General features: G+C 37.2%; 2 protein-coding genes across 2 annotated transcripts; one reads left to right on the top strand and one right to left on the bottom strand.

Annotated features, from left to right (window-relative positions):
• Positions 1-7799: 7799 nt before the first annotated feature.
• LOC127620249 (replication protein A 14 kDa subunit-like) lies at positions 7800-8813 on the bottom strand. The gene is made up of 4 exons (XM_052093411.1): positions 8598-8813; positions 8302-8376; positions 8114-8222; positions 7800-8025 (listed from the first exon to the last, which is right to left on the bottom strand). Exons 1-4 carry the CDS (start codon positions 8694-8696, stop codon positions 7943-7945), a joined length of 366 nt encoding a protein of 121 aa, XP_051949371.1. The 5' UTR covers positions 8697-8813; the 3' UTR covers positions 7800-7942.
• A 371-nt stretch (positions 8814-9184) lies between these two features.
• On the top strand, positions 9185-23976 carry LOC127620112 (UBAP1-MVB12-associated (UMA)-domain containing protein 1-like). The gene is made up of 4 exons (XM_052093215.1): positions 9185-9284; positions 9620-9711; positions 16327-16412; positions 22123-23976. The coding sequence occupies exons 2-4, from the start codon at positions 9630-9632 to the stop codon at positions 22399-22401; spliced, it is 447 nt and encodes a 148-aa protein (XP_051949175.1). The 5' UTR covers positions 9185-9284; positions 9620-9629; the 3' UTR covers positions 22402-23976.
• Positions 23977-24252: the final 276 nt, after the last annotated feature.

A 24252-nucleotide genomic window follows, 5' to 3' on the forward strand; every position in this document is an offset into this window, starting at 1 on the left:
GTCAAATACTCTTTTGCTTAATGTTATGTACAAAATGTTATGTATTTATGTCTAAATGGCTGAGTTGGACCAGATTTTTTATTTATGTATCGGTCACTATCTGTCCATTGTGAAAATGTTATAGTTTTGATAACTTCACTCTAAAATGTGTAAAACAGAAATAATAAAAAGCTCATAAACGGTTACCTCATACCCTGTTCACATCTTCTCTGTCCTCTTTCATATGTATGACAATAAACACACATTCCTCGACCCATCTGATAAAATACAGCCCAGTTTTTTAAAAGAAGAAAGTGTGGAATCCATTAAGTCCTCTTGATTGCCCAATGAGTGAAATACCTGTCTGCTCGACAAGCTACAAACATTTGACAGGGCAAGGTACTCGAAATGACTTACAGGGAGGAGGAGTCAGAGATCATCAGTGAAAAATGACAGCAAATACAGCAACAGCGATGCTTGAGTTTTATTGGTATCAGTATTTAGGAGAAATGTAATTTGCTATTGGTATGCCTCGGACCGTTTTAATGTAAACAATCATAAACCTGTTTAATACTAAACATCTTTTTGTTGGAGTAAAAACGAAGCCATATTTAAAAGATTAGATCACATTACACATGTATATTGACAATGTTTCAAAAGTCATATTTTTTAACTGCACTTAAGATGTCACTCGCTAAGTCATAAGCTTTCACTTTCTTGAGGGGAAAGTTGTCAATTGATGCAAGTGATATATCAGCATGTCAACAATATTTATATCCTTAATATTTCTTCCTGATTAGAAAAGTGGCTGTTCAACATGAAATGTGTTAAAAGGTGAAATGTTTGACTCCATCATATTTGGTTGGTAATGTACCTAAATCATCCTTCTATGAAACTGTCATTGCATTTTAAATGTGATAGATGGGCCTATACACTTTTTCTTCCAAATTTGAGATTCATTCTGGATAATACTGTAGATCAGTGGTTCTCAACTGGTTTTGCTTTGGGACACAGATTTGTTTTGGACTTCAAGTGGTGACCCAACATAGTAAAAAATGTAACCTGTATTTAATGTAGCCTGGGTCGCATTTTCCTTTATTGTGTACAGTCTTGTACATAGTTTTCAAGTGTGTTTTAAGTGACATTATTTTTGTTGCTGATGTCAACAGCAAAAGATACAGGATCTCCCCCTTTTAAAAGTTGATGAGCCATTTAATTTATATGAGCATATTATATTCATTACCCCATTTATTTCTTAATATCAAACATCATTCAAACATAACATAATGTATATTACACAGGAGGATAAGTTTGTCCATAATTTTTCCATCCATCCATCCATATAATTTTTCCATAAGTCTTTATTTAATTAAACTGTAAAATGTTTGGTGAAAATATCACAGTAACTGTTACTACTGTAAAATCGTGACACATTATAGTAAGGGTGATGATGCGTAATTTGATAAACCTTAATTGTAGCGCATAACACTCTGTTGCTCTTTTCCTCCTAAGTGCTGTTTAGTATGTCAGGGCAGTCTACAGTTTGAGAGGTTTGTCTTCCTCCATAGAGCTTTAAACTAGAAAACTCTCACAAAAATGTAGATGGGTCACATCAGTTTTGTGATCTGCGCCGCGATATTAAGGGAAGCCTGGTTGACGTGCACACGCTCCAAAGATAAATTAGGTTAGGGCAGAACAGATAATTGACGCAAGTGGTCCTGTCATGGCTCTCGCCACTCACACACAAAAAAGCAGACTTCAGTCGCACCACGAAAATTTCACATTGCACATGAGAAGCATATTTAGCGCATATAAAGTGGCGAACATGAGATTATTATTGAATTTACCTCAGCTGCCTGAAATTTCACTTGAGTTGCAGCTGAAGATTTTTCACTAAAGACATCATAATGGCATTGTTCTTTCCCAACTGTTCGCTACCCTATCCGAACAGACCTGTGACCCACTTTTGGGTCACAACCTACCAGTTGAGAAACACTGCTGCATATGCTTTTGTAGTACCTCAAAAGGTATATTTACTGCAGACATCCACAAAATATGATAATAAGCCAGTCTCTGCTGTTTCCTTGAATAAAGTGAAATGTTTACTGATTTGTTGAGTTTGACTAAATAAATTGACAGTTTCTCTTTGCTGTTTTAGATGAATACATTTTTTTAATTCACTTATCTTGGTATTTCAAGGCATAAATAAATAAATAAATAAGTAAATTCCAAGTAACTCTCCTGCCCAGGGCACATCAAGGAGTCATGACATGGAAAGAACTGATGGAGTGCCTTTTTTAATTACTCTTTGCCTTTAAGCATGTGCAAAAGACCCAGCCGCAGTATGATCTCAAAGCTAATAAACTTTACCCATTTTTAACTTTATGTGTTCAACATTTTTAAATATTTTATGTTCAAAATGCTGCGTAGATTTGCTGTTGTGCGGTGCGAAAAGTCAGTTTAAAGGCCCTGGGAACTTACATTCATGACCACAGGGTATAAAAGGTTTCTTGAACTCATAGTGCTTGGGTGATTTGTTAAACATGTCAGAAGGTGATATGGAGAACCCTTCCTGAGGCAGTGAACACATCCGTAGAGTTGAAAGATCTGATGCTGCAAAAATGTAGTGCTGCAAACTGTTTGTAGATGAATCAGTAAATTGTATACATTTCTAATTAGGCAGCTAAATACATTATTAAGCATGTCAAATGCATTTTGTCAGCATGTTGTGTACCTTTATCTTCTTCAGCAATGGGTCAAGGTCATGTCTTTATTGGTGCCTGGCAGTAATAGGTTACTTGAACACTAGAAGGTCATGAACTTCAGATAACCTTGCAATGTGAACCAAAAAATATATTCATGTTTATATTTAAGTACATATATTAGTATTTAAGCAAGGTATATTGTCACACAAGTACCAATTCTTTGCACAAGTTATACAAACAGAACTGTGTCTGGACTTGCAATTATATGGCAGCTGCTTGACCTTGGGCAACTCCTCATTAAAATATTGAGCAGAATGGAGACCACTTATTGCGGATCAAATAATCATGTTAACAATCAATTTAAAACAACTGAATGTCCTCTGTGGCCATATTTTACTCTAATGGCCTTATTCCTGATGAAGATAACTTGTCTTGTCAAATATGGAGTTACTCAACATGACAACTATATTGAAGCAACAGGTTGAGGTATTTGGCTCATTCACTCCTTTCAGACAGTTTGACATTTTGTGAGTGATGAATTTTGTAATGGTACAAGCATTTTCCCCCCACAGAAATATTAACCTCCCTCACTTGATGAAAGAGAAAATTAGCAAAAATGTAGTCAGAACAGTATGAAGGATTTTTTCTGGTCTGATGAAGTCAGACTGAGCATTGAGAAAGATGCAATTAAAATGACCCAATAAATTCTGCTTATTTTTACCATCACTTCAACTCCTGCCTTCTGCTATATTTCTCATAATGACTCTGTCAGCCTCTTAGACTGCTAGAAGAATTAACCTAACAAGCTGTTGATATTGACTGGGGTTTTGATATCAGTCAGAACTCTGATCTTTGGATATCTTCTGACAGAGAGAGAGGTCTCATGGCAGACTAGATCTAACATTCTTTAAATTCTCTAGTCATTTGAGTGGCATAAATTGCATAGACACTTTTATGACTTTATTCAACATTTAGTTCCAGTCCTTAAACCTTCCAAAAGTGGTTATATTCTAGACCATATGTGAGAGCAGAGCAGGTTTTCTAGTGTAAGTGGAATCTGGGGAGGGGAGTTGCTTGTAGCGACGTATGGGTAATTATTTTCAATTACTGCAATTCAGTGTGCTTATTGTTTCAAAGACATTTGTCATTATTATTCTACCATAAGCATTTTCCTGGATATACAGTATTAGTTCATCATTTTGTCTATTTGTTTAACCGTTTTTTAGTGTTAAGCTGTAAATGAGGAGCTTATCTTCTTCTCTCTGCAGAATTTGTATGTGCAGTACTGGTGAGGAAGGTTTTGGTGCTCTGGATTTAGCTCAGTGATCAAACCCCTCACACCTGACAGAACTCAATCTGAACTTTAATAAACTAGCAGTGTCAGTATTGAAGCTGCTCTCTGATCTGCTCTTTTAATTTTATTTTCTAAAGTTTTAAATTCACATCTAAAGGGACAGAAACAATTATCCATCAGAAAAGGTTGTTGCACATCTATAAAATCTTTCACGAATCTAACATGATCTCTGCTGAAGAGAACTAATGAGTGTAAATGAATGCAATAACCTCTGATCTTTTACAGTTTGTAGCCTGTACAGTAACTATCACCTTCAAAAACTACAAATGAGAAACTTATGTTTTCTGTCTTAAACAATAAGTCTATAATACTCACATTGGTGAAAACATCTTGGTTACTCTCATAAACTTAGTTCCATAAAAGGTGGGAATGAGACGATGTGACAGGGGCGGTGACCTTGAAACCTTATAACACCACAGCAATTTGATTAGATGGTGACGCTTGGGGCTCCACCCCATGCTTAAGTCATCATGGGCGTATGATAGGAAAGTGGTTGGAATCATAAACCAACGTCTCCATAACAAGACACAGACACTAGCCATCCCAGGTAGTGGTCCAATGTCTTAACACATTTTCCCGGATAACAGGAAGGAGGGGAGAAGAGCTGTCATCTGGCCAAGGGCTTTCGTACAAAGACACTAACCAAACAGGGTAGTGAAACATTGCATACGTACTGTCATTCACACCAGTGAGAACAGAGATACCACAGTTTTTGGTCTAACACCAATACTAACCAATTGGTCAATGATCAACCCTCTTACTCTGTAAAGATATGAGAAGGGAGGGAACTTTAACTGATGCCAAAGCAAGTAGCAGCATATTCTTCAAATAGAGTATGCATATGCTTACTGCCTCTAATGGCTCTAACGGGGAACCTGTAATTGCGTTTAACACCAGCGCTTGCAGAAATATGCTGACAAGAGGGTGTTTGCCTTTAGAAATGCCCTCAGAGGTCACTAGTGGTCGCAATGTTAACAAAATTAACTTTGAGCATGGATGAAGTGAATCCTGTGTCCAAACGCTCTTTCAGGAAGGAGAATATCATCTGCAAAGAGTGATCGTTTTTGGCCCTAATCCTGGGAGAAAAACCAATCAGCAAAGAGTCGCCACTTTAGGACATACGTCAGCCTTGTTGAGGGGGGCCTGGCCTGTTGTATAGTTTTTAGCACCGGTTCTGACAACCATATTGTGTCAGACAAGCCCCTGTTTAGAGGCCAAACATGTAGTCTACACAGATCTGGCTTAAGATTCCAGATTGGGCCCTTAAGCCTGTGAGAGCAGAACTGTCCTCCAAGAGCATCTAGCTGTTCTACCATCTCTGCGAACTCATGGCTGTTGTGCCATTTTGGCACAAGTAGCAACACGGTTTCCTTGTCTTCCCATATCTTGTACAATAGTTGATGTAACAAGCCGATAGGGGAAAATAATATTTGCATTTCGTGGGTCATCTATGACCTAAGGCATCCAAGCATAGCGGAGCTTGCTTTCATTGAGCACCAGGTGAGGCAAACAGGTCCACCTCGGCTTCCCGAATACCTCCCAATCAAACTTTTGTTCATTCTGAGGAAATCCTATTTCTATTGGGCAAAAGCTGTGAACACTTGAACAGAATATTTTATATATATATACACAAATTCATTAAAATACCAAAATTGTAGTTGGTACCAATACCTGTGAAAATTCATAATTATATTGTACAATTACAGTATAATGATATTTGAAATTCAATAACACAGTAAAAATTGATAATATGCTATTATTCTATTGAACAATTTATTTAAAAAGTTAAATATTAATATAAATATAAACATATTAAATAAAAACAAAGGCCTGTTGCCTTAGTGTATCACAATGAAGTGAGCATTGCTTCATTTTTTTTAATTATCATAATAGTCATAATAATTAAGAAGCTGGAATGCAGTCCCCTTGAAGGTGAATCTAAAGAATGGCCTGCAGCAAGGGGTTATCCGCATATGCGTCTTGAAAATCGCTTGACTCAAACCAGTCCAGTGGACAAACATAAGACAAAATCTGTCTCTGAGCAACCATCTTGAATAGAGACTAATAAGGGTCCAAATTAAGCACAATTAACCTCAAGTTCAATATGGACCACAGTCCAGAGTTCTACTTGGAGACTAGAAAATTAGCAGCAATAAAAAGGCATTCTGTGCCACATACTCCGTTACTTCCTCAATCGAATCTTTGGTGAGGAGGTATTGTACCCTTTGAGCGTAAAATCGGCATTTCCCACACTGTGGGGGACAGAATGCATTTGAGGTGAGGCAGAAAAAATCCAGAAGATTTTAAGAGGTGCTTCTACGCTGGAGCATGAAGAGGGAAGAATAGAACTCCTACTTGCAGATCGTGTGCAAAAAGAACAGCAAACTATTGGGTTTAGGGTTCCAGAGCACAAGAGATGTCTACGTTACCCTGAAAGAGGAAATTTCTAATGGTGATGTGCTGCTACTCAGGCTAATATGCCCTTGATGACATAAGCATGGGGCGGAGCGGCAAGCTTCACTGCCCTTGGGAGATGCTCTCATAATGTCAGCTTGTGGCGTAGTGTAGAAGTTACCTTCTTGAAAGGAAAGGGAACAAAATATCCAATAAATCATTGCAAATGATGTAATCAAATGGGTCTCTAAACTACACACCAAAAAACTTTGGACTAAGTCCTCATTAAATAGTAAACAGTCTTGTCTTCCAGGGGGCACTTGACTGCCCCGGGGGGTGGGGGGGCATCTAAGGTTGCACGATTTAGTTGGTGATTCCCCCACCCGAAAACCCTTTTGGGCATGAACAACGAACACCCAACTTCTGCACTAAACTGTGTATAAGGGTAGTTGACTAACGGATAAGAACTTTTTTTCCCCCAACATTTCAATTTAGGTTAAATGTATATATTTGTACAAGGGAAAGTGAATGTTTTAAGATGCCATAATCATAATCCAGAACCAGAGAATCTTTTCTAAAAATCTATATCAACAAAATATGCATACTTGTGCAAATGTGTTGCCACCTGCTTATAACATTATAGCAGACAGGATGCCCTACAAAAATGTATTTCAGATGATAATGAAGTTCAGTTGGTCGTTAAAAGTTGCTGGAGAAATATGAGGGACATGATACAGTTGTGATGACAATGCTTTAGATTAGATGATTGTTCAAAACAGCCTACTGAATATCAGGAATGTGTCATATGTAACCTGCATATTTTTTTTTCTTTAATAGTTGTGCACACAACATATACCCATCGATAGATGGTCCTTAAACTAAGACTGAAAATTTCCCCCCACTACTTGGTGCAGGTTGCCAGCTTGAATAGAATCACTTTCGGGTGGGAACCAGTGGTAACCTGCGACAGGTGAAACATCAGGACCAACATCAGGACCAATTACAGTCCTATTAGAAGGGCAACTGCTCCCTTTTGATTCCAATTCCTCCTCTTCAGATTGCTTTTATTTGTGAAATTAAAATGACAGTAAGCTGGCTAATTTCAATGAATTGTCTCAATACACTAACTATTTTACAAAGACTTCGGAGGGAAAAAATTAGGGACATCTGGGAGGCGAAAAGTACACAACGGCTTAACGGCAGATATCTTTTGCGATATACCAAAACTTATGCGACAAACTTTAAGCATGATGTCATCACGCACACAATTTTTATTGATAAAAAGGCAAATTTCGCAAACTTTTTTCCACCCAGCATTTTCACTTTGTCTATAACAAAACAAAAAGTGGATGGAAACTAGGTTGAATGTTTTGACAAGTTTTATTTCAAGTACAAACACTCTGGATCATTAAATACTCAAAATGGTTACCATATTTTACAAACACAGGAAAAATCTTATTACACAAAAGGCAAATAAAATTAATATTTAAAAAATAAACCATGAAAAGTTTCAACCGCTTGCAGAAACTTCAAATGGGTAATGCTGTGGATAATCATGAAGAACTTTCAATGCTTCATTGTACAGCTCCAAATCTGGAATACAAGACAAAATATATTTTTTTATCACATACAAGGACATTCACATTAAAAGGTAAATCAGAAGAATCGCAACCAACAATACCGAAGGGGATTTTGTCTTCTCGATACTGATTATATGAAACAGCCATGATTGATCCTTTGTTGGAAACCATGCCAATAACCTCCACAATCCCACTCAGCTCTTCATCCAGCTAGAAAGGGAACAAAATACCTTTGTATTAAAGGCCAACAACATCTACTGAGATGCAACATACTAAAGTGATCACTTACAGGTTCATTGAGCTCCACTGATGCCATCTTTCCTTCTCCATCTGACAAGGTAAGAGCATTTCCTGATGGATGGACCTGCCAAAACACCATCATACCTCATAATTACAGGAAATACTCTATCAACATGCCATTTCTTGCAACATGTAAACAAATTTGCCTAAGAAAGCCTGTATGATACAGAAAATCAGGTAAATAAACACATAGTATTTCACTTCGATATTGACTCATGTAAATAAATTAATGCACAATTATTAATACATGCTGCAGATCAGTAGACGTTTTGAAAACGCCAATACCTTTTCCAAGCGTCCAACGAAGCAGACTGGTCGACTAATGTACTGCGACGTCATCGATGCATTGATTCTGTGTTTTGGAGACTCGTGAACGCCCGTCATTGCGGATGTGTATGGTTAACCAGAAAAGAAATAAAAACAGATAGCACAGTCGAGTTAACGTAGAGCCCCTCAATCAAACACTTAAAACCGCGGGGAAACTGACGACTAGTGACGTGTTTCCGGTGTGTCAGAGAAAACGTTCGAAACAAATTCCTTGTTAACTGAAGTTCCTAGAATCTGTCACTTTTTTATTTTTGGAAAATCAGAACTTGATAATGACACCATATACTACATCCAAATGTTTCTCCTTTTTAGCCTTAACAAACGAATTATTTACCTGATCAACACTTCCATTGTTTGTTTCTAACCAGCTCACATTTGTGTTGGTATGACACAGTTGTAATACAATATGCAAAAGTGATAGTTAGTGACCACCTATGCGGGTTTAATATAGTAAATCGCACCATTATTTGTCTCAACGCATTTTTTTTTAGAAACGCTTATCTAAAGATAAACACACATATCTGCCTTTGGTTTCACACGAACCAAAAAAGCAAACGAACAGGACGTGGAAAGGACTCGTGATCAAAACTTAAGTCGTGCCGATTTTACCACAAGCGGACAGAAATATTGTTCAGATGATTTAAAGTAAGACAGCACATATTTTTTTAACTCATGTGTCAAGCATTTTATCTTTTTGTTTCTATTATTGATTGATACATATAGTATAGGAATCTAGCTAGTTAATGTTACAAAACTAACGCATGCTAACTTGTCCTTTTAGTTGTCAATGAAAAGCAAACAACAGCTCAAAAGTATCTTGGTTTTATTTTACTTAATGTTTTAACTTGAGATTAATCATTATGTTTTTTTCTGAATCCACAATGTAAAGTAAAATTAATTTAATAACAAGCAATCTTCAAATTCAAATCGAAGCCCTCAGATTATCATATCATGTGTGTCTTTCTTGTAACTTTCAACAGACACACAAACATGTTGAGTTTTTTCGGATTCAAGAAGGATGGAGCTAAAAAGTCTTCATCCGAGAGAGAAACTGATGGATTCGTCATTATTGGTGAGTCATACCAGGAACCTAGATCCTAGATTTTCGCAACACCTTTTATCCTTCTCTGGACTGTTTACATTTTTTAATTGACTAGGAATGCCACAGTGTGAAAAACTGGTTGTTTAAAGGGATAGTTCACCCAAAATTTAAAATTTATTTATTCAACCTCATGCCAACCCAGATGTGTATGACTTTTCTTCTGCTGAACACAAAAGAAGATATTTAGAAGAATATATCAGCTCTGTAGGTCCATACAATGCAAGTGAATGGTGACTAAAACTTTGAAGCTACAAAAAAGCATAAATGTAATCAATAAGACTCCCATGGTTTAATCATTGTCTTCTGAAGCGAACCAATTGTTTTTTTGTGGGAACAAACTCAAATATAACTACAGTTTCAATATAAATCTTCACAGCAGCAGTCTCCATGGTGATCATGATTTTAAGCTTGATTACACTTCCTGGTGCTTTTCGCATGTGCAGAGCACTAGATGGCACTATAGTAAGTGTAATTGTGCTTGAAATCATGATCACCAAACAGACTGCTGCTGTCGCCAAGATGTACAGTGAAAACTGAGTTAAATTCTGCTGGGCTGTTCTCACCTAAAACACACTTTGATCGCTTCAGAAGACATGGGCCGAGTTCGGAATGCATACTACCATATTACTCTTAATATGGACACATATGGTAGAAGTAGTAAGAGAAGTATGCATTCGGAATTCAGCAGCGGATTAAACCACTTGTGTCTCATGGATTACTTTCATGCAGCCTTTATGTGTTGTGAGCTTCAAAATTTTAGTCACTGTTTACTTGCAATGTATGGACCTACAGAGATGAAATATTCTTCTAAAAATATTTGTTTGTATTCTTCAGAAGAAAGAAAGTCATGCACATCTGGGATGGCATATGAGTAAATTATGAGAGAATTTTTGTTTATTGTTTTGAGTGAACGAACCCTTTAATACTGTTCTATTACCACAAGAGGGCAGCAGCATAAAACAATCTTCCACGTTTATTGTGAAGTGCCTCTATGTAAGCACAAGGCTGGAGTTCAGTGGGAAAGCTAAAAGTGTTTTAGTCTCATTGTCTTGTCTACATATGTACTTTACCTAATGAATTTATCATATCATCTTTTGCTAAAAAAAATAATCAGGGCATATTTCATAAAACCTGGTATTGGGGTTTTCTGTAGATGTTTTGTATGTCTCTCCAGTGTCACAGAGAGTGAAAGTAAACCCGCCTCATCACAAGATAAGTGTTATTTTGAGCAGAAAGATAATGAATTGTCAGGCAAGGAGTGGATACTGCTGATGGCCATGGTTCTATTTTTGTTAGATGGCACAGATTCATAGCCATGACAAACAATATATCACATATCCTTTCCTTTTAGTTTTTGTTATAAATCACATGTTACTCTGTTGTCATTCTGACTGCCAGTTGCAGTAATAAGGTGCACAAATTTATGTTTCCTGTCTGATAGGTAGCTTTATGTTTGTCATAAATTTACACATTTGAAAGATACAAAAATCATACTATAACTATATTAAAGGTAGATGAAATTGGGCTATAAAAGGGGCCCTACGCTTTATAAAGTGCAAGATTTGTTGACTGAAGTCTTGAGCCACGTTTGAATAGCACATACCATGTAGTTTGAGAAAAATGGGAACCAAGGAATGGAAAGTTGCTGCTGAATATTTGTGGATAGATGGATGTTTGGCAAGCTATCCCCTAATGTTTCTCCAATTTTAGGCTAGCTATGCTGTGAGAACGATTTTGAAATGGACAGAGAAAAGAAAAGGGGCTTCGCTAAAAATATGAGGGGGGTCATGATTTGTTGACATTCTAAGCCCACCATTTTAAATTGTCAGAAATGTTAGGAATGGTTTTGATGTCAAAAAAGTGTCAGTTCAGGAAAATTGGCATTAAGCTACCCTTCCTTTGTAGTACAAAATACATCTAAACAACATGCGTCATTTTGGCAAGAGGGGCGGCTTTCCATCATTGTCCTTCAGCCCGCTGTCTGGAGAAATGTACTGAACAAGGATTGTGCATTAGTTCTTGAGCTATCTGTGAAATCATCTATAAATCAAAGCAGCATTTGCAACCAATTTTACTTCTGTATTTTGACGTATTTACAAATTAAAAATGGGATAATAAACAGTTATGAAAATTATAATTACAATAATGATTAAAAATAATGAAAAGTGGGTATTCCATACCTTAATGTGACTTTGGGTGATTCTAACGAAATATCAAGACAATGCCCTGGCCCTATTTTACTCCAAAATCAAAAGAAATAAATAAGAAGTTATATTTTGCATATTGAAAACGAAGCCCATTATTAGGGCCATAATTATGTTTTACATTGTGCCATTATTTTTTAATGACAGTTACACATAAGACTAGGCGATATGACTACAAAAAATATTTCTTGATATTTTTTAGACTATTGACTATATTCATTGTATATCCCTTCAATTATGTATTAGCTCTGAAATGGCTTCTAATAGGTAATGTTTTGTTTTTTATATATATCAGAGGAACCAGGATTTCATCCAAACAGCCATTGCAGCCAAGTAGATTCAAAATTTTAAAGGCATTAAATACAAATATATTTAAAAATAATAAAGGCATGTTTCCTACAGTTTTTAACTAAACACAAGGTAGAATGATATTTAATAAGTTTCTTTGATATGCACCTTATCTATATTGTTATGTACAATGATGCATAGTAGATTAATAAAAAGCTTTATTTACCTCTTTGTACTTTCCTAGCATTACTGAGGATCAATTTGAAGCCAAGTATGTTGCTCATACAGACTTCTGGTTAAAATAGGCTAGAACTCTTTAATTCACCCTTTTTCAAGGGTTTAAGCACCATGCTTGAGAACTAAAACACAAATGGTATGTGTTGTAACATTGTGTAATTTGAAAAGGTCCAGAGTTCAGCTTGCTTCACGTGACCCAGTCTTCTAGTACACTGGCAGCCAAAAGTTTGGAATAATGTACAGATTTTGCTTTTTCGTAAGGAAATTTGTACTTCAATTCACCAACGTGGCATTCAATTGACCACAAAGTATAGTCAGGATATTACTGATGTAAAAAAAAAAACAGCACCATCACTATTTGAAAAAGACACTTTTGATAATATCTAGACAGGCCCCATTTCCAGCAGCCAACACCTTATCCTTGAGTAATCTTACTAAATTGCTAATTTGGTGCTAGAAAATCACTTGCCATTATATCAAACGCAGTTGAAAGTTATTGGGTTGTTAACTGAAGCTTAACATTGTCTTTTGTGTTTGTTTTTGAGTTGCCACAGTATGCAATAGACTGGCATGTCTTAAGGTCAAAAATAGCAAAAAAGAAACCGCATTCACTGAAACTCATCAGTCAATCATTGTTTTGAGGAATGAAAGCTAGACAATGCTTGAAGATTTCATACAAAGATGTACACTACAGTCTTCAAAGACAATGGGCAACTGGCTCTAACAAGGACAGAAAGAGATGTGGAAGGCCAGATGTACAACTAAACAAGAGGATAAGTACATCAGAGTCTCTAGTTTGAGAAATAGATGCCTCACATTTCCTCAGCTGACAGCTTCATTGAATTCTACCCGCTCAACACCAGTTTCATGTACAACAGTAAAGAGAAGACTCAGGGGTAGCAGGCCTTATGGGAAGAATTGTAAAGAAAAAGATGCTTTTGTAACAGAAAAACAAAAAGAAAAGGTTAGAGTGGGTAAAGAAACACAGACAATGGTCAACAGATAATTGGAAAAGAGTGTTATGGATCTTAACTCCATTGAGCTTTTGTGGGATCAGCTAGACTGTACGGTGACAGTCACATCTATGGCAAGTGCTACAGGAAGTGTGGGGTGAAATATCACCTGAGTATCTGGACAAACTGACAGCTGGAATGCCAAGAATCTGCAAAGCTGTCATTGCAGCACGTGGATGATTTTTTGATGACAACTCTTTGTAGTTGTAATAATTGTAATAGTAATTTTTGAAAATTACACCTGACTATACATTTTGATCAGTTAAATGCCACTTTGGTGAATAAAAGTACCAAATTCTTTCCATAAGACCAAAATCTGCACATTATTCCAAACTTTTGGCCGCCAGTGTGTATTTCTCATGTTGCCGGTAGGGGCGGACGTTGTAGATCATCTCAAGACCCAAGCCTGACCCCGTTTCTACATTGATGCTAGACAATATGGGTTCCTCTGGTTGGCAGGACAGGTTATAATGGTAACAGAGCACATATGAAAGAACAGTTTTTGGATCACAGCAAGAGAATTTACGTTCTAGGATCAAGACCATGGTGTCTATGGTTTGTGTGGTTCAGTCTGGGTGACAGGCATGTGGTGATTTTGTAAAGCATAAGACCAGTAATTGTTTTTCATTTAACAGACAAGTCCTCTTGGAAAAACAGTGCATTAACCCTGAAATGAGAATTCAGTCATTATTTACTCAACCTCAAGTTGTTTTAAGCTTCTTTTCCCTACAGCAACAGTTCATAGTGACCACATCTGTTTACACCCAGTGCTCAACAATAAGGGTTTTATATTTATAATATTATATTTAATATTTATACTTTCTGCCAACATTTCCACTGGCCCCACCAAAAAAAAGAAAAATGAAAAGGAAAAAAGAACACACATACATGCACAAAACAAACAATTTATTTTTAGCAACATATTCTTTAGAAAAATGAAAAAACAGCGAGATGTTGCGCAATGGTAAAAGACTTCCATCTAGCACATGTTTACATAGGAAAACAATGAAAAAACACAGCAAAAACATGTTCCGTGTGAAATGGCTCCAAAAAAGACATAAAAAAAAACCCTATGAAAAAGCACCATAAAAGTATTTGTTTTGGTAATCAACATTGATCTACAAATGCTGTCGATTGAGCTTAACTTGTATTGAACCTGGAACATTCCTTTAAGTCGTGCACTTTTTTTGTGGATTACCACAAAAATTTATTTTGACCTTTCTTTGAAAGAAAGCAAAAATCCGGGTTACAGTGAGGCACAATGGAAGTGAATGGGGCCAATCCGTAAACATTAAAATACTCACTGTTTCAAAAGTATAGCCACAAGACATAAACAATATGCATGTTAACATGTTTTTAGTGTGATCACTTACTAACCTTTTCTGTGTAAATTTAGTCAATTTTACAACTTCGTTGCCATGATGTAATGTGAACAAGCTCTAAAATAACTGTAAAAATTACAATTCAACTTTACAGCTGAAATAATACACAAGCTTTAACAGAAGAATTAATGTAGGTGCTTTTTTGAAATTATAAGCTTCACTTTTTTGCTTTTAAACTTTACAAAAATTGTCCTCATTCACTCTTTATACATATGTAAATTCATCGAAATGCTTCAGATTTTACCCACAACATCTGTTTCAACTAATAATCATGATGGGAGTTTTCGTAGTATAGCAAGCTATCATGTAGAATCAGAAGATCCAATCATTCATGATAGACATGGAGCCATATGGCAGGTTCACCTTCCACTGCTTCCTCATGAAGATCCTGTATTTCAGGATGATAAAGTCCACATCCATTGTAAGTGTCTCACTGTAACCTCGAGTTTTGCTTTTTAGAAATTTAGAAGAAATTGTATTTTTGTTTTAATCAATATGATGCCACAAATGAGGACAGTTGAGCTGAACTTGTATCTGGAATATTACTTTGAGGCATTTGTGCAAGAGCAGTCCTATGAACTCTGTAGCTTAATTTCTTGGGCCATTTTTATTCATTTCACTAAGGCAAACATTCTGCCTTGCATCTTCTATCATGTTCCACTGAAAAAAGTCCTATAGGTTTGGAATAACATGAGGGTGCGTAAATGATTACATTATTTTATTTTTGGGTGGACTCCCCTTTTAATACAATTGGATAATGCCAAATGGGAATGACTACTGGCAACCAACAGTACAGCAACTTGCAACCTCCAGCAATTAAACTGCTCTCTGTGTGAATGCCCCTTCAGACATATACAAACACTTTCCTGAGCTTTTTTTGAGCTTTTTCCCTGAACAGGAACAACGGGCACCCTCTCAGAAGGAGTTAATTTGTGTAGAGGGTTTTGTGAAGTGATCAAAATCAGTAAACTCTGGGTAATAACAGGGAGGAGATGTGGTGGATGTGAAGGTCCCAGAGGTGAGCAGATCCTCGGGAGCTCTGGGGTGAGGCTGGGTTTACTTTACTACACCATCTGTGACTCCAGACTGAAAAGGGATGTGTATTAAAGCTGTAGAGGAACAAATAAGTTATCAAGCTACATTCTTTTAGATGTCTGCTGGAGAATGTCCATATTTGAGTATGGCTTCATTTAGTATCATTAAAATAAAACAGGGCTGTTAATTTCTAGTTATGATTTTAAGGTGTTGCCGTTTTCTGTCAAGTAACGGCGTTAATTGTGGCTGTAAGTATCCAGGAGAGTTAATGCTTGTGTTAATGTAATAAGACCACTTCTTAATCATGGGTTATCCATGTTATTGTCCTTGTTGTGAAGGCTTTGGAAGGACCACACACTCGCTATGTGGTGAAAAAAAAAATGACTGGTTTTTAAACATTCAGTCTTCAACTTTTTGGCTTTTCAGGTGAAACTGTGGAGGAGCACCAACAGAAAATGCAGTCCTTGAACATTATGCAGCCGGCAACAAATGTAATTGTACAGCCATCTAAGGTGAGATTATTTTTGTAAATTCTTTTACAAACACTTTTACTTAAAAGAGTGATCCATTGTTGCTTGCAGCAACTAGTGGACAACAAACTGTGTCATACATTTCCAGTTCTCTGATATACTTCTTTGTTAGCCCCACTGTTTTATTTGCAAGTACTCTGATAATTCAGGGAATGTTGCTGTCTCTACAGCTATAATTGAGTATTTCTGCCACTTTGGGTACTTGTTGAACTGTGGACTTCTATTAAGTGCAGTCTTGATTAAAACCACACACTCTCAGTATTTTCTTTTTATTTGTCTGTGTCCAACAGTGTTATACATGCACAAGTCATGACAATTTCCACCATATCTCAAATTATGGATTGTGTCTTGCTAAAGCTATATTTATAGCAAAAATGTCATGTATGCTAAATGCACACAATTAAATAATATTTGTACACTTTTTCCGAATTTTCTTTAAACATCACCTGTCTCATAATTCAGCTCAAGCATTCTCTTCACTGACACTTCTGTTGACTTTTTTGAAGAAAAAAAAGGTGTGGTTGGAATGAAGCCACAACTGTGCGACAGTCTTATTTTTGAAAATTGATAGAAATAATTTTTACACAGTAAATATAGACACATTTTATGATTATTGTACTGTTTGTTTAGATTATCATAGGGCTTTTCTAACATAGACCAGTAAGCAACAACATAGCAACACACAAAACATCGTTAGATCATCTTTCCGACCACTTAGCAACAACCTGGCAACCACCCACAGCATCTTAGCATCGTTTTGGCTAAATTTGCTGGGTTAAGCGCCACATTTTCTTCAGAATCTTTAAAATGTTATTGAATATGTATATGGAATTATATAAGCTTTTCCTTTAGTAAGACTTCACAGCATGATGTTTTCATTCTGATCCTGAACAGTCAGTAAGTAATTCAATCTTAAGATTTGCTCATAGAGTCATCCATATCAGAAGGCAGGCATGATTCCCATATGCTGTGTGCTGGATGCCCAAATGCACTGAAGAGAGAAAAAGAGCCCTTTGAGCTGTGACTGGCCTAGCAGCTCTCACACTGCTGGGTGTGTGACAGGTGCCAGGTGGCAGGACTGAACCGGGCCAACATGTGCTACTTCCATTCAGCAATCTGGTCCACAGCACAGCCTGGAGCCATATGGCTAATGAAAGAGGCCCAGTTGCACTCTTTCTCCTTTAAAATTAGGTGCTTTCTCAAAACCTGGAGTCCGTTATTGGCAGTTACTTGTCAAAACTGTCTCAAAGATGGTTTGAGACAGTTTTACAAAACTTTGAAGTAAATTAGTTAATTGCAAATTCTTGTCACATTAGGGTGATTTTCATTTTGCAGATGCACTAGAACTGTACGATGCTTTAATGTGTCAAGGGGAACAGTCTCAAAAGCTGACACCATATGCAAAGCATAAACAAACTGCAAAGACGAGCAGTGGTTGCAAGCTGCAGTACATTGACAGGAACAGAATGGCATTTCACAATGTAGCTGCTAAATGCCACAAATACACAGCTTTAGAAAAGACCACAGAATTTCATTAGCACCTCAGACCAAACAAACTGTATATTATGCACATCACAAAGATGGAATGGATCACAGCTGCCATTCAGAAATACTCACTGTTCTCAAAGTATAGCCACAAGAAGTAAACAATATGTGTGTTATAGCACAGAATGTGTTCAAAAGCTCATTATTTTTTGTTTGGACCTAGAGATAACCAAAGGATTCCTTCAAGCCACAACATCTGTTTCAACTAATAATCATGATGGGGGTTTTTGTAGTATAGGCATTTATCATGTAGAATCATAAGATCCAATCATTCATGATAGACATTTAGCCATATAATTACATATTACAATGCAGGTTCACCTTGCACCTCTTCCTCATGAAGTTCCTGTATTCCAAGACGATTGCAAATTCAAATGCCTTCAGATGCATCCCAGATCTTTTGATTGGAACGTATATGAACTTTTATGAGTCGTTCAAGAGATCAGAATATGAAGTAGAGTTATGCCTTGTTGTGTTTATTTGCTTAACACTCTATATACTTTACCAGTTTCATGTTACAGTTTGGCACTGAGAGTAATAGATTGTTCTTTCCTGTCTAACATGTGCTTGTCACTTATTGAAGACAAACAGGAAAGGTAAAGGGTAAAATCCCCTCCACCACTATGAAAACTTAATTCTGATTAACTGCAGCACAAAAACCATCATTTATGAATAGAGTACACAACCTAAATTAGGGAAATCCTCAATACTCATTATTAGGCGTTTGCTAAGGTAAGCATCACTATTACTGTGGCTCATATTAAGGTTTAGGAGCTTATACAAACCTTTAACCATAAAGCCCGAAACAAAAGGCCTGTTCACACCAAACCCTTTTTTTCGGTGTGATTGATTGTTCTGAACAAGCTTTTGAACGGGAACAATGCATTCCTATGGCCATATTCACATCTGGTCCAACAAACCGTCCGCTCTTTTACGGAAAGCGGAACGATTTTTTTTCCCCTTTGGGATGGTGATGATAACTAACTGAATAAAAGAGATACAAACTTTGGCGCTGCAGCTGCTCAATCCAGTGCGTTGGTGACACTAATTAACTGGCAAACACCTGCATTGGACGTGCAGCTGGTACACACCCCGAAATTATACGCTTATACACTAATACTCTAATAAATAGTTGCAGTTCATGAACCCTTTGTACTACAAACATAAACCCGGTCTGTTTTTGAAAATCTGCTTATGATGCTGTGTTGTAAATGTGCATTTTGCAGAATCACACTGCTATTTTTTATTTTATTCATCAAATTTGATACTGTACATGTTGTTCATAATTAACATTATTTCACATGTATTCAGGCATTATAAAAAGAGAAGTTTGTTTTCGGGAGTATGTTTGCAAAATACGTATGCAAATATAAATAGGACATATATTTATGCAACCGTGCTCTTTACTCATCTCACTTAAAGACAGATTATATACTCCTCAAAATGCATCAACACCATGAAAAAAATATAATGAATCAGCCAAATTAGGTAAATAAATGCTTGAAACTAGTATAAATCTGTTTGTAGAACAGCGTTAGAGCTACATTTGATGTTGCACTGATCAGATTGCATCCAACTGAATTGTACGTGTACAATGACAATAAAGATTTCTATATGTATTGTTGGCAGTCACGTAGCAATGCCTCGAAAACACTCTGGCACCTTAGCAGTCGCAGAGTAACGCACCGAAAACAGTCCGAGCACCTTCGCAGTCACAAAGCAATGCAACAAAAACACACAGAGCACCTTAGCTGTCGTGGGCAACGCACCGAAAACACTAAGCGCACCTTAGCAATCGCATAGCAATGCACCGAAAACACTTAGTACACCTTAGTAGACTGGTAGCAATGCACCAAAAACACTCAGAGCACCTTAGCAATCGGATAGCAATGCACCGAAAACCGTCAGAGCGCCTTCGCAATCGCATAGCAATGCACAAACAACATTCAGAGCACCTTAGCAGTCACGAAGCAACACAAACACACTGAGCACCTTATCAGTCGCATAGTAATGCAACGGAAACAGTCAGAGCACCTTCGCAGTCACAAGCAACACAAACACACAGAGCACATTTACAGTCGTGGAGCAATGCACCGAAAACATGAAGTGCACCTTAGAAATCACATAGCAATGCACAAACAACGTTCAGAGCACCTTAGCAGTCGTGTAGCAACGCTACGGAAACAGTCAGAGCACCTTAACAGTTGCGTAGCAATGCACCGAATACATGTAGAGCACCTTAGAAACCTTAGAGCACCTTAACAGTCAAGTGGCAATGCACTGAAAACGCTCAGAGCACCTTAGGAGTAGTGTAGCAAAGCACCGAAAACACTAAGAACGCCTTATCAGTCGCATAGCAACGCATTAAAAACACTCTGAGCACCTTAGCAGTCGCGTAGCAACGCACCGAAAACACTCGGAGCACCTTAGCAGTCACAATGCACTGAAAACACACAGAGCACCTTAGCTGTCGCTTAGCAATGCACCATAAACACTCAGAACAACTTAGCAATTTTGTAGCAATGCACCGACTACACTCAGAACACAATAGCTGTCGCGCTTCAATTCACTGAAAACACTCAGCGCACCTTAGCAGACACGTAGCAATGCACTGAAAACATTTAGCGCACCTTAGCAGTCCTGTAGTAATGCACAGACAACACTCAGAACACCTTAGCAGTCACGTAGTAACGCACTGAAAACACTCAGAACACCTTAGCAGTCACATAGCAATACTCAGAAAACAGTCAGAACACCTTATCAGTCACGTAGCAACACACTGACAACACCCAGAACAACTTGGCATTCTCATAGCAATGCACTGACAATGCTCAGAACAACTTCGCAATCTCATAGGAATGCACTGACAACACGCAGAACACCTTAGCAGTCGTGTAGCAACACACTGACAACACACAGAACAACATCGCAATCACATAGCAATGCACTGACAACACTCAGAACACCTTAGCAGTCGCGTAGCAACACACTGACAACACTCAGGACACCTTAGCAGTCGCGTAGCAACACACTGACAACACTCAGGACACCTTAGCAGTCGCGTAGCAACACACTGACAACACTCAGAACAACTTGTCAATCTTATAGCAACACACTGACAACACTCAGAACAACTTGACAATCTTATAGCAACACACTGACAACACTCAGAACAACTTGTCAATCTTATAGCAACACACTGACAACACTCAGGACAACTTGTCAATCTTATAGCAACACACTGACAACACTCAGAACAACTTGTCAATCTTATAGCAACACACTGACAACACTCAGAACAACTTGACAATCTTATAGCAACACACTGACAACACTCAGAACAACTTGTCAATCTTATAGCAACACACTGACAACACTCAGAACAACTTGTCAATCTTATAGCAACACACTGACAACACTCAGAACAACTTGTCAATCTTATAGCAACACACTGACAACACTCAGAACACCTTGTCAATCTTATAGCAACACACTGACAACACTCAGGACAACTTGTCAGTCTTATAGCAACACACTGACAACACTCAGGACACCTTAGCAATCTCAAAGCAATGCACTGACAACACTCAGAACACCATAGCAATGAACTGAAAACCAACCGCAACAAACTAGCGTTGTGTCAGCGGCTTTTGCATGGCCAAGAACAACTTCCATTTTCTTCAGAATATGTGAAAACCTTGTTCATTTACTGACTGCAGTCCTGGTTATATATATATTAATATTTATTTTTTATATGTAATAATTTGAGTCAGATTGCATAAAAGGTAAAAAACCAAATACCATTACGTGTGTGTGTGTGTGTGTGTGTGTGTGTGTGTGTGTGTGTGTGGTATTGTTGCAGTAAATCTAAACTGACAACAATACTAAAGATGCTTATCTCTGGTATATCACATGACCTGACCTTGACGCTAATAGTGAGGAAAGGCTGAAATTATTCTGGATTAAGGAGGTTTTATAGAGCTAAACACTTGCTCACAGTGGCACTTCAGTAAATGATACAATAGTTGAGTCACGCATTCTGTGAGGCACTAACACTCGGTTCAGTTTAATTACAGTGCTGCTCCTCAACAAATCTGGTTTGAGTTCTCAATTTTCAGTGTGCATTCTCTTCTTTCTTTTTGTTCAGTCATCCAGCGCTGGGAACAGAGGAATCACAGAGAGGGCTCAGCCTTCCTCCATGCCCACGTTGGCTAAGATGTCCACAGAAACACACAACACAGACGTTACCCCCGCCCTTCCTGAACTTCTAGGAGATATACCCTTCACCTTAGCACCACACATCCTCACCATGCAGGCGGGCCTACCTTTTGTTCCTGATATCGCCTTGCCTCACAACATCAATGACAAGCTAGACAACTTTTGTTATGACTTCACCTTGGAGAACTCTGTGCTTTGTGAGCCTTGACACTCTATCTCTAACATGTGAGGAACTATGGCCCTATGATTGACATGCTACTCCTTAACCATTTGCCTTTTCTTCACTAAATGACCTAGGTTCTGTCAGCTGGCCATAAGGTGATGGGTTCACTCTGACATATCATCCAGTCTGTTTAAACAAGTTAGTTAAGTTAGCGTCAAGATAGTTTACAGTCCCTCAGGACCTTACAACACTTGCTTGTGGGATATGGGTGTGATAAGGAGTAGTTAACACAAAAATTAAAATTGTCATTTACTCACCCTCATGTGGTTCCAAAGCCATACCACTTTTTTATATTTAAAGAATATCCTGGCCACAATAAAAAAGTACCATTTAAAGAATCATAAAAGTGGTCCATGTGACTTCTGAAGTCAATAAATCATTTTTCAATCAACTTGTTCATTCTGCGGAAGAAACTCATGTTTGGAAAAACATGGGGGTTAGTAGAAAGTAATTGTTTTTATTTTGGGGTGAATTATCCCTTTAACACAGTAGATGAGTATTTATAAGATGAATTATGGCTTTACATTTTTTAAATGTAGCTAAGTTTTTACGGGTGTCAAAACTGTGCATTTCTGTATTTTGACTTTTTTGGTCCTTTAGCATAAGAAGATATGCTGAAATGATATACGTTTTGATTATTGTTTTGAAACTATAGTGTTCTTTAGTTTAATTGGGCTGATTGATGTTCCAGACATCACAGACGGCATTGGACTTTCCTCAATTTTTACATCGCTAAGCCAAGACTCACTGTAATTTATAGACTTTACTTGCCAAGCAGTCACTAAAAGCAGTCATAATGCATAGTAAAATTATTTTACAGTAATATAGATGTAACAGATTTATCAATCAGCAATGTAGTTCCAAAAAGTTTGTATTCAATATCAATTTGCAATCATAATGGCTAGTCCACTGTTTGATTTAATTCTGACAATACCAATAATAAACCTCAGTATCTCACTTGTAATATGTAAAGATCTCACTTGCATTGGAGTTTAAGGGAGACTCATAGTGCTCATTACAATGAGGCCAACATTATATCTCTCATTTGTAAAAGAGTGTATTTAAAAAAATATATACTTTGTGTTTTTTTTTTTTTTTTTGGCATGCACGTCATATACCTCGGTTGACGTTTGGGTTAATGCATTACATTTTGAGGTTCTGCCATAAACTTCACACCCCATTTTGGGGGCAGACATGTATTTTAACATTTACTGTTCTGTTGGAACAGGCCACTATTGTTGACCTGTGTTTTTTTTCCGTTTCATTTGAATCTCTATTAGTGAATGGGTTTTATCATAGTGCTTGCTGCTATTTATACAGTGCATTCAAGAGTTTAGCATTTCCCCTTCACATCCTGTGTGGGGCTGTGTTTGCATAGTGTGTTTTTTCCCTTTAAAAATGTCTAAAATAATTCAATGGCACTTCTTCAGGTAAATGTTATGTGATCACTTTATCTCTTCAGTGGACTGTCTTTACCTTTTGATTCATGTCTGGGACAGTCCCAAAGTCTGATACCACGAGATGATTTTGCTAAACTTCTGAAATAAAGAACAAAGTGTAATGAGATATTGTTTTATTGTATGTATACAATGTTTTCTCATACTCGTAGGTTGTTTACAGTTAAATACTTTACCTCTCAATTTAAAGTTCCTCAAAACAGAAACAGAGTCTGAAGAGCAGCAAGAAAAAAAAAATAATACAAAAAATATTATTAAAAGAAAAGTAAACACACAAGGGGTTATTTTTCAAAGATACTTTCAAAGTATGACAGTTGCAGCTCATTTTGTTACACATGAATTTTAACTATTTGTAAATCAACAATTCATTTTGGAAGTG

This window comes from Xyrauchen texanus, chromosome 26, assembly GCF_025860055.1.
Source record: "Xyrauchen texanus isolate HMW12.3.18 chromosome 26, RBS_HiC_50CHRs, whole genome shotgun sequence".
Taxonomy (NCBI): domain Eukaryota; kingdom Metazoa; phylum Chordata; class Actinopteri; order Cypriniformes; family Catostomidae; genus Xyrauchen; species Xyrauchen texanus.

Excerpts from the sequence above, each read along its gene's own strand:
- LOC127620249 (XM_052093411.1), bottom strand. The coding sequence starts at position 8,696 with ATGACGGGCGTTCACGAGTCTCCAAAACACAGAATCAATGCATCGATG. Across the intron at positions 8,377-8,597 it reads TCGTTGGACGCTTGGAAAAG|GTCCATCCATCAGGAAATGC; the intron begins GTATTGGCGTTT and ends GTGTTTTGGCAG. Across the intron at positions 8,026-8,113 it reads AGAAGACAAAATCCCCTTCG|ATTTGGAGCTGTACAATGAA; the intron begins GTATTGTTGGTT and ends CTTGTATTCCAG.
- LOC127620112 (XM_052093215.1), top strand. The coding sequence starts at position 9,630 with ATGTTGAGTTTTTTCGGATTCAAGAAGGATGGAGCTAAAAAGTCTTCA. Across the intron at positions 9,712-16,326 it reads TGATGGATTCGTCATTATTG|GTGAAACTGTGGAGGAGCAC; the intron begins GTGAGTCATACC and ends TTGGCTTTTCAG. Across the intron at positions 16,413-22,122 it reads TAATTGTACAGCCATCTAAG|TCATCCAGCGCTGGGAACAG; the intron begins GTGAGATTATTT and ends CTTTTTGTTCAG.